General features: G+C 40.0%; 1 protein-coding gene across 2 annotated transcripts; it reads left to right on the top strand.

The window, feature by feature from the left end:
• The first annotated feature begins 1,126 nt into the window (after positions 1-1,126).
• SCG2 (secretogranin II) lies at positions 1,127-6,443 on the top strand. 2 transcript variants are annotated; one of them, XM_079135578.1, is made up of 3 exons: positions 1,127-1,272; positions 4,162-5,116; positions 5,237-6,443. In XM_079135578.1, exons 2-3 carry the CDS (start codon positions 4,176-4,178, stop codon positions 6,021-6,023), a joined length of 1,728 nt encoding a protein of 575 aa, XP_078991704.1. In that variant the 5' UTR covers positions 1,127-1,272; positions 4,162-4,175; the 3' UTR covers positions 6,024-6,443. The 2 variants fall into 2 exon arrangements, with proteins under 2 accessions (XP_078991704.1, XP_078991703.1); XM_079135577.1 differs by having other exon boundaries at positions 4,162-6,443.
• Positions 6,444-11,453: the final 5,010 nt, after the last annotated feature.

Genomic DNA, 11,453 nt, shown 5'->3' with positions numbered 1-11,453 from the left:
TTTTCTATCATTAGCAGTTAGCAATGTATCTGGTACCTGATAGGTATTGTGACTTCTGGATAGATAAAATCAGTGACCGATTATTCACTGAGCAGAGACATAAAAGATCTCTTGGAGCAAAATTCTTTTGTATTCTTAGAGTATATTTCAACATATTCAGGTTTTTAGAGGACTCACACCTTTCAAAAATAAAGTTAAAAATTTAAGCCTACATAAATTATTAAAAATATATAATCAGGTTACATGGTGAAGCACAGCAATGATTATGAATTATAAATCTAAGAGACAGGGAGTTAACTACTATATTATTCCCTGGATTGGCCCCATTTATGGAAGAAGAAAAGAAGAAACTCATCTGATTTAACAAAAGTAGAAAAATTTTTCTTGATTGCAAGAGAATTGAAATTATAAATGTGTCACATTTTTCTCCAACAGGGAAAAAACTTGTTTTTTTCTGGTCGAAGCATTTTCATCAACACTAACTTTTGAGCTTCCATTTCTGAAATGGGATGTCATAAAATATACCAACAGATTCATATAGAATTATTAACTACGATACTTGAAATTTTATGAATGCCTATTTCAAAAAACATTCTGAAGCTTTTCAAGTTGATTCTCATATAAAATAGGCAGCCCTCCTTTTTATTCAAATAGACCTGATATTTGGAAGAATGCTGCCTGTGATTATGATATGAAATATGGCCTTTCAGAAATTCATAACATGTCCTCCATTCATCTTAGGTAATACCAGGAAATGATAATGCAATTTCTTCATGGACAATGAATAAAAAATAATCCTTATCTGCAAAACTTTCTTGTAACAGCTACAATGGCAGAAAAACCAACAAAAGTGACAACAAAAACCCTTATTACAAGGTATTAGAACATCAGAACATGGACGAAATTATCTTGCAATTAGTCATGTCTGACAAATTTCTAAGGGAATTTGTGCAAAGCATTTTAGTTCAAGCCTCAAAGATTTTGATAAAAGAAAAAGGAAGACTGCAGTTTTTGCCACAAAAAGACAGGTGGCGTAAGCATGCAACACTTTAAAAAATACATAAAGTGATTATTTTCTCTGGAATTCTTTGAAAAAGCTCGCCTGTGCTGGGGTTTGTGGCTGAGCCGGGTGACGTCAGTGTGCAGTGCGGAGTCAGGCGCGGCGGCTCCCTATAAGCCGAGGAGCTGTCCGGGTGCTGAAACGGCCCGAGGAGCTCAGCCCGCGGACCAGGAGGAACATGCTGTGGACCTTCTCTGCCTTATAAAACAAAGGTAAGGCTGCTTTTCTCTTCGATTGACTGGAAAGTTGTGAATTGCGTGTTTCCCCCCAATTCCGAGCTAAGGAGAAAAAAAGACCGATTGACAAGCTTTTAATCGATAGAAAACTGAAGAGCAACCTGCTGCTCTTCCGCCAATGTAAGGATACCATACATATATGTCTGTGATTGCATCTGAGATTTCTACCACTCACTGTTGGCTATTTATTAACTCGAATGCTATTAGATAATAATATGTAAAAGGAGTGAAAAGTTAAGGAATATAGTGTCGATACACATATTAATGTAAAGTTAACCAAACCTGATATTTGTTTCCTTCCTTAATGTAGTGTTGCTTAAGAGCCAGATACGACCAGGGATGTAATTTATGTGCTTAATATTCTTAACAGTAGGTTACCAATGACTCAAAGACTGTTAAACATATTAATCATAGAGAAAACCAATTTGGAACTATTTTTTCTTTCATATTTATCTTATAAGAGCTCTGAATTAACTATATTTAATTATTCTGAACTGGTATATCTTTAAGGGCTTCCATTATTTTCTCTGAATTTGAGTCCTAGGGAAGTAGCTTAGAATGATCATAAAACAGGCTTCTTTCTTTTCTAGGGTTCAATATTATCTTGGGGGTACAGGTTAGATATGACCACGAGTTAGAGAGAAATGATGATTTTGAATACATGCTGAGAACATTCAAAACTGTACAAATTATCACTGTAATTATTGTACTTTGATTGAGATTGTACAATACTTTGCTAAAGATTTTGATTTGGACCAAGTATTTTTTTTTATATTCCAACTAGTTGAATTGCTCAAATTAGATATATCCACATGGGTTAATGCTCCAGTGTTGATGTTCCTATCTGATTTTGGTATAAATGACATTTTAACTTAACATATTTTAATAATAGCTATCAAGTGACCTTGATAGGAAATTAAATTTTAAATCAAACCCTATATAAAACATTATTTGAGCTGTTAAACTACAACCAGGGAAAGAAATCCTTTGAGTCTGAAAGGCTGAGACTATGTAATCCAAATGAATCTGAATAAATGACCAAGGGGTAGCACTTGTTAGACTGTGGCTTAAACAACTACAATGAGTATTCCACTCCAACTCTACAGAAAAACCTACCTCCAAAGAACTGATTTTAAAGACAAGCACATAACCTATATACTAAGAATAATTAAAGAAAATAGTTTCCTGGAGAATAATTTCAATCAGATTTTTAAGATTACTATTTCAAAAGCCAGTATTGAAAATGATTACCAAAACTAAATTAATCTTGAAACAATATAAAGAAGAATGCATAATATGTATAATGTTATTAAACCTAAGAATGCTGTGACTAAAATTACAGTAAATATTTATTCATGGCAAATATTTTGGATGTATTCTTTGAAGTACCTTTAGAGGTTTTTCTTTCAGTAAACTAAGTCATGGAGTTAATGGGAATTATTTTTTTAGACATATTGTAACTGTGCTGAAGTTTGTATAACTACACAAGTTTTAAGCTCTAAAACTGAAAGCATTAATCCCTGATATGATATAGTGAACAAGGGCACTTTTTACAATTGATATCTAATTGTAACAGAAAATTTTACACATATATCTTAGCTAATCTATCACAAAACCATGATCCAATAAAGACATGAACAAACTTGTAAACTTTTAAAAATTTATTTTATTTACAATGAAATTGCTGTTGAAACAGCTTTTCAACTTTAGCATGCCAAATATAAAACATATCCTTTTGCTAATTCATAAGAGATTTTTAAAGAGCTGGAGAAAAAAAAATGAATGAAGAGTTTTAAGTAGGAAGAATTCAACACATTGTCTGTGTTTATCTAAATTGGGAGTTACATAGTGGTTATTTTAAGCTTTTTTAACAGTATGAGTCATTTTAAGATTTCACAGGTCCACACAAAAATAGACACAGACATAAGACAAACTGAATCTGAACACTTAGAGTTTAGAAATAGACTAGTTAAGTAAACTTATGTTCTCTCTGTAACATCTGTTATTGTTTACTATACACTCTTGAGGGCCGATGAAAAATATAACCATAATTGTGTTTTTCAAGATAGTCATAATAAAATTATTAGAAGAAATATGGAGCACAGAGATTTAAAGAGTTTATATTATTGTAGCATGCTGACACAGAAAGAAATTGTGTTGTTCGAGCCTACTTGCTATGACCTAATGAAGACCTATGTTCTGGAGGTTATTAATTGCTAGGTGGATTTGATGTCAGAGTAAGAAAAATTATTTCTGAAACATATCAATATGATATCCATTCAGGCATTCCATCTGATTGACACTAATATGCTGTATTGCATCAATATTATATAGCAATGTCACTGCTGTTGTGCTTCTACAACAGAAATTGATGAATAATTCAGAAAATAAGTCACATGTTTTTTGTTACAATCTTAATAATACAATTATGTGTGTACATGTGTGTTTTAAAACAAATTATTTTCCCAATCATTTCAATACAATGCTATATACGATAACTGCAATTTATCTTGGAGAGTTTTTTCTCTTTTATTAAAAAAAAGCAACATGTGCTAAAAGTCCAGTTACAAGTTTTACAAATGAAACAATTAAAATTTGAGAAATCTCATGACAGCGTTTTCGTTACTGTTTTAACCAAGAAAGCTATGCAAGTCTGATGCAAATGAGTAGCAATTTTGCTAATGATTCCTGAAGTTAGTTTGGGAGGATCACATGGAAGATAATTTGTGGACTTCAGAGAGCTATCCTCAGTGCAATGTGAAATTGTCTCTGCTTCTTTTTTTTCTCCTCAGGGGTCTGTTTGTTTTGCTATCGCATCTTCTAGTCCATCTCATTTGTCTTAACTCATGTTTTCTATGCTTTAAGGAAATCTTTAAAACATGGCAGAAGCTAAGACCCACCAGCTTGGAGCAGCCTTGTCTCTTATCCATTTAATTTTCTTCGTCTCTGGAGTTGAGGCAGCTTCTTTCCAGAGAAACCAGCTGCTTCAGAAAGAACCAGACCCAAGATTGGAAAATGCCCAAAGGTTTCCCAGTCCCGAGATGATCAGGGCTTTGGAGTACATAGAAAGACTCCGGCAGCAAGCTCACAAAGAGGAAAGCAGCCCAGACTACAACCCCTACCAAGGTGTCTCTGTTCCCCTCCAGCAGAAAGAAAACGGGGAGGAAAGTCACCTGGCAGAGAGCTCAAGGGATTCGCTGAGCGAAGACGAGTGGATGGAGATAATCCTGGAGGCTCTGAGGCAGGCGGGAAGTGAGCCTCAGTCGGCACCGAAAGAAAACAAGCCCTATGGCATGAATTCGGAAAAGAACTTCCCAGTGGAAACGACTGATGATTATGAAACTCCACAGTGGCCAGAGAGGAAGCTCAAGCACATGCGGTTCCCTCCTGCCTATGAAGAGAATTCCAGGGACAACCCCTTCAAACGCACGAACGAAATCGTGGAGGAGCAGTACACACCCCAAAGTCTTGCCACCCTGGAGTCTGTCTTCCAAGAGCTGGGGAAACTGACGGGACCAAGCGGCCAGAAACGGGAGCGGGCCGATGAGACACAGAGGCTCTACTCGGACGACGAAGATGACATCTACAAGGCCAGTAACATCGCCTACGAAGACGTGGTCGGGGGAGAAGACTGGAACCCCGTGGAGGAGAAAATAGAGACTCAAACCCAGGAAGAGGTGAGGGACAGCAAGGAGAATCTGGAAAAAAATGAACAAATCAATGAAGAAACGAAGCGTTCGGGGCAGGACGAAGATCTCCGGAAGGAGGACAGAGCCCAGCTCTCAGATGATGTCTCCAAAGTCCTCGCCTATCTGAAAAGGTTAGTGAGCGCTGCGGGGGGTGGGAGGCCGCAGAATGGGCAAAATGGGGAGAGGGCGGCCAAGCTCTTGGAGAAACCCCTTGATTCTCAGTCTATTTATCAGTTGATTGAAATCTCCAGGAATTTACAGATACCCCCTGAAGACTTAATTGACATGCTCAAAACCGGGGAGAAGCCAAGTGGGTCGGTGGAGCCAGAGCCGGAGCTCGACCTTCCTGCTGACCTAGAGGACATCTCAGAGGCCGACTTAGACCATCCGGACCTGTTCCCAAATAAGATGCTGTCCAAGAGCGGGTACCCCAAGGCACCTGGGCGAGCCGTGACCGAGGCCTTCCCAGATGGGCTCAGTGTTGAGGACATTCTAAATCTTTTAGGGATGGAGAGTGCAACAAATCAAAAACCTCCATATTTTCCTAATCGATATAACAGAGAGAAGGTTCTGCTGAAGCTCCCCTATGGTCCTGGAAGAGCTAGAGCAAACCAGCCTCCCAAAGCTGCCTGGCTGCCTGACGTTGACAACGGGCAAGTGGCATATGAAAACCCGAATGACAAGGACCAAGAATTAGGAGAGTACTTGGCCCGGATGTTAGTTAAATACCCTGAGATCATGAATTCAAACCAGGTGAAACGGGTACCCACTCCAGGCTCATCTGAAGATGAGCTGCAGGATGAGGACCAACTTGAACAGGCCATCAAAGAACATTTGGGTCAAGGCAACTCTCAGGAGACTGACAAACTGGCTCCAGTGAGCAAGCGATTCCCCGTGGGGCCCCCGAAGAAAGATGACACCCCGAACAGACAGTACTTGGATGAAGATCTGCTAATGAAAGTGCTGGAGTACCTTAACCAAGAAAAGGCAGAAAAGGGAAGGGAGCACATTGCTAAGAGAGCCATGGAAAATATGTAAGCGGCTTTCCTTCATTGCTATTTTCACCCCTCCCACCCCAAGTGAACCCCAATATTTCTCTTTAGTGTGTTGACTTCTATCCTGTTAACACTGTAATATCTTTAAGTGATGTACAGGCAGATGATTCCAGGTCACTGGGGAGTCTGCTTCACTCACTCTGAGTTGTTCTCTTGTGTATGGATCTGTGTAAATGTTCTGATTCTGGATTAAAAAAAAATTATTATGTCCTTTATTCAAGAAAGATATATATGATCGTGTTTGACAGTGTATCTAATGGCTGTGGCATTATCGATGCTCACATATGATAAAGAGTGTCCTATAACTCTCTTGAAAATTTTTAATATTTATTGAATTATTTTGTTACTGTCTGTAGTGTTTTGTGGAGTACTGGAGTAAAAACAATAAAGCATTATAAATATATAGTTTTATTTACAAGGCCTTTTCTATTGTGTGTTTTATTGTTCATTAATAAATGTTATTTCTGGACACCTTTGGACTTTTCATTCGGGAAAACCAGAGGCAATGGCTGTGGAGCAAGCTGTATGGAACCAAGAGAGAAAATCGTTCCTGTCCATGGCCATCCAGGTAAGAGATAATGAATTGAATATGTGTTCATGCTACCTGCCTGCAGGATGCTGCATTGTCTAGTAGCCCACTGTTTATGCTTCCCCACGGTGTTACACACACACATATCATTTATGGGATAATCATTTTGGTGTAGTATTTATGTCTCTCACCCTTGATTTATAACAATAAAAGACATTTAAATCTCTCACACCCATAACCACTTTAAAACAAACAAGTTAAAAAGAGAGAGAGAAAGAATACTTGGCAATCACAAATGTTTACAGACTTGGAAGCAACCAGCCTATTCCCAGGACACCCAGAAGACAAGAGGTCCTCCAAACTGACTTTTAGGTAAGTGACAAAGCACAGTCACAGTGGGAATGACCTAGTGCTCTCTCTGCTGCCTGGTGGGCTAGGCAGTGCATACTCATTACAGTGTGCATCTAATAAATAATCATTCCACCTGAGGTCTGTATACTTTACCTCATTTAGTACACACTATGTCACAGTCAAGGGTCTGCTTCTAGCCTCACTCCACCTCCCCCTCATATCTGGGAAAACAAAACTCAGAAGACTTGAATATCTTTCCCCAAGTTGTCCAGGATGATGAGTTGTCAATGTTTGTTCTTCATCATTTCACCACACTGCCTGCCTGGGATGTGCCATTTAAGCTGAGGGATGGAACTTGGGAGGTGGGATAGTGATAACTCATGAAGTTTCACACAGGTTACTTCCAAAGGAGGACCCATTTGCCTGTGTGTTCGTGTATGCATGCATGTGTGTGTGTGTGTGTGTGTGTGTGTGTGTGTGTGTGTGTGTCTGGGGAATACCTGAGCGGTCAAAGGGTGGTGGGAGGGCCTGGATGTCTTGGGAAAAAACTGAATGTAGGTTTTCCTACTTTTTCCCCAGATTATTTTCCAATCAATTTTCAGATAATTTCATGGAATTTTGAAATCTCTAGGTGGGAGAGGCCTTGGAGGTGATTATCTCTGTGGAGTTTCTAACATGTGTCCTTACTCTCAAATGCTTCTGAATAGGCCGTTACTACCCCACACGCAGTGCTATGAAGCAGACACTGTGGATGCAGAGAGAACTTTTGCATGGGGTACCAGTTAATTTTCTACAGAGCCCTCTGAGATCAAGGTTATTCTTATCTTGGAAACTCAGAAGGGTGAGATAAGCTGCCACCGTTGTACACATGGTTAGTGGTGGAGTGGGACTTTAACCCATAATTAACAATTATTCTCCTACCTGTGCCCTTCTGTGGGTCTGATGCTTTACTGTGTATGGAGTCAGATGTGCAGGGAATAAACAGGAGCAAACTGAAACTCCTTCAAGTGAAGAAACCTGGAACAAATACGCAGTTTAAATCTAGGGGACATATTTATACACCGTGTTTTCCACTGTCCATATATACCACTCAACCACTGCATACTCTCCAGTTTTTTATATCATGCAGTAATCTGTTCCCTGGATTCTAAGTCAATAGTGACTATTTCCACCCCAGCCCAAAGCAAAAATAAGAGTATGGCACATGCATCTCCACCCAACAGAACTTTGTCTTCACTGTGATGTTTGAAAAATCTATTGAGAGATTAGGCAATGAGAGCAAGTTAACTGACAGACGCAGCTAACGAATCTCCAGTTGGGATTCATACACAGACTGGTGGGATGCAGACCCTCACTCTCGGCTGCACTGAATTTCTCTCTTGAAGCCTCAGATAAGCTGGCATTTCCATGACTCTCTAAGGGAGACATTTCAGGCATCGGGATTGGCAGATATTTTAATCTGGGACATATATGCTCCTTCTGACCTTCCCAGTCATTGGTGGGTGGAGTGCTACTCCCAGACATCAGTCAGCATCATCTTTGCCTTTTGGCAGTACCATCATGTCCCCAGCTATTGACTTATCAGGCTAACTTATTTCTGATCCAAAGATTTTGTTTTTCATAAGTTCTTCAGTATGTTGCTCCCTAGCATAAGAAAGGGCGATTCAGGAATGTGGATGACAAATTAGTTGAAATTAGAGCAACGCCGCCTCTCTCCCTGCCAGAAAACTCCTTCATCAGAAGTCACAGGAAGCTCAAGTCTTCCAAGCAGATAGTCCCTGCAGGTCACCAGCTGGAGGAGAGAGACACTAAAACTGCCCCATACCTTCTCAGGAGTCCATCTCTCCATCAGTAGGAATCAGAGGTAGCCTGGCATTCTGTATGCTCCCAGCAAGATCCCCCCACCAAACCTTCCCTCCCCTTCATGCTTGTGGCTTGTGGGGACAATTAGAACCCCACTGAATGTACCCTTTGTAACAAGGCTTCCCGATCACTCTTCCTCTCCTGTCCTCAAACCTCCCTAAACTGTGCACATCACCTTCCTGAGCCTCAGCCTCTACTCTTCCACATATTCAGTGAGGTTTTTCTTTATGCTCATTGATAGTCAAGGTTAGTTCTAAGCAAAATACCCTGCACCATCAACTTCTGTGACATCTCTTCCATTTCTTCCTTTCCCCAAATGTTGCAGCTTCCCTTACAGCTCCTCTGCCTTTCCCTTTGCTGATTATAGTACTTTCCCCCTCTCTCTTCCATAAAAATATTCTAGTATAAATTTCATGCCAGCACTCACTGTTCCTCTGACTGTCACCATCTACTACCCAGGTCACTTTCCCTCTTTCATGAAAGACAGCAGCTTCTGTTCTCTGTCACACTTTCTAGTCCTTTTCTATCTACATACTTGTTGATTTCATTATTCACAAAGACAATCTTCCCAGGTCTCCGACTCCATTCTGTTTGCTCTCTGCCTGTTTAGGTCATTCTTCTTTCTTGTTAACAACTGTGACCTATTTCACATCTCAATTCTGAGCATTTCTTTCTAACATTCAGGTTATATTTTTCCAGTACTCTTCCTCTACCACCTCAGTTCCAATAATTCTTCCAACCACCCAAAAATGTAATCCACTGACCACCTTTTGACTCTTGCTCATCTCCTTTGCTCTTCACCACCCACCTCGTCAAGTGTACATTTCCAGGTTAGTCATTGACATTGCTACCTTGCAAACTTTAACTCTCTTCTGTCTCACGTTTCATTGTAATGTCTTTACTGAACAACTTAAGTTAAATACACTTTACACCTACTTGTCCCTTCTCTCTTATCATTGAACATAGCAGGAGTGAGACACATAACCACCTTGGCAGATTAGTGTTCATGACCCTTAAGTAAGCTCATAATGCTGCTCTGTAGTCCTCAGACATCCCTAATCCTGTCATCTCCCATTCCTTAGCCAATAATACCATATTTTTCACTCTGAAAATGTCCACACTGAGTTCACAATTGATGCTCCCAGATAATTATCTGGCTCCCAGTTTCACTGAAAAAAAAAAAAAAAATGGAGCATCCCAAGGAGGTCTGCAGCTTCCACCTTCACTTGGGCCTCCTACCTGCGTCTGTGACAATACGCTCTCCCTGTTTTGATTCTTGGATAACTGGTTCTGTCTTTATTGCCCTTTCACTCGTGCACTGGGCCCTGACTTCTCCCTCACTTGAGAACCTGCGTCAGAGTTATTCCCATCTTCACGGCATCCACTCTTTCCTCTCTGCTCAGTTGATCCTATCAACAGACAAATGGACTGCAAAACCATTTCTAGTTTGTCTGCAAGACCAAACAACCAAGCAAATAAAAGTTCTCTCCAGATCCCCTATACCTGCTGCCCTAGGTCTCCTCTTCCTCTTAACAGAAAAAAAACCATTGAAGAGTTGTGTGTACTCATCCAAATTCTCCCTTCCTACCTTCAAAACCCTTTCAGCTAGGCCTTTGGCAACCTCTCCATAGAAATGGGTATTTGCATTTTTAAATATAAAATTATAAAATTTGATACCAGTTCCTAGTCCTCACCTTCTACGACTTAGCAGTCTTTGACAATGACATCACCTTTTTACCTTTAAACACCTCCTTTGCTTGGTTCAGGCCACTGAACATGCTGACTTCTCTCCTATGTCACTTGCTGCTCGTTCTCAGTCTCCTCTGCTTCTATCTCGTCTTCATCATTGGAGACCAGAGTTCAGAACTTGCAACTGTTCTGTTTTCAATCCACATTCATTCCTTGGATGGTCCCATCAAGTCTCATAATTTCACTACCAATAGTTGGTTGACAATTTCCAAATGTGTATGTCCAGCTCATAATGTTTGCGAATGCCAGACTTTTAAATTCAACTGTCTAGATGACATGACCCTCGGGTGTCCAATAGGTATGGTAAATGTAACATCAATGAAGAATTCTTGATTTCCACTCCTTGAAAAAATTCCAGCTCCTCTCACAGATTTTTCTATCCCAGCCACTCACACCAAAGATGTTTGCCACTTATTACTTACATCAGTGACTCTGCTTTTTAATTTTATAATCCATTCATTAACTGACAGTAAATCTTGTCCCAAATCCAAAATGTATTCCTTTTCTCACATATCCACTGTTATAAGCCTTCTACAAACTGTGAGCATCTCTCAATTGTGTCAGAATTGGTTCACTCTGAAACCAATCTGTCTTTGCACCATATTGTCAATGTAGCCACCTTTATGATTCAATGGTGACTTAGACCAGATGACACACAGCCTGAGGGCCAACTTTTCTGTGCTGATATGCAATGACCCACACGATCCAGCTCTGAACTAATTTCCCGGCACTCTCTTTACTATGCTATCCTTCTCATCTATACTGGTCTCTGCTCTGTGCTTAAAAATGCCAAACTTATTCCCACCTCAAGACTTTTGCATTTCCTGTTTCCTCTCTCAGAAATGCTATACCCTCAAAGATCGGCCTGATGTTATCCCTTCCCTCCTTCAGTCTTATGCATTATCAGAAGGCCCCGGCCAT

Source organism: Sciurus vulgaris (assembly GCF_902686455.1).
Source record: "Sciurus vulgaris genome assembly, chromosome: 3".
Lineage (NCBI taxonomy): Eukaryota > Metazoa > Chordata > Mammalia > Rodentia > Sciuridae > Sciurus > Sciurus vulgaris.
Note: the sequence above shows the minus strand (reverse complement) of the source record. Positions and strands in the feature narration are given on the sequence as shown.

Excerpts from the sequence above, each read along its gene's own strand:
- SCG2 (XM_079135577.1), top strand. The coding sequence starts at position 4,176 with ATGGCAGAAGCTAAGACCCACCAGCTTGGAGCAGCCTTGTCTCTTATC.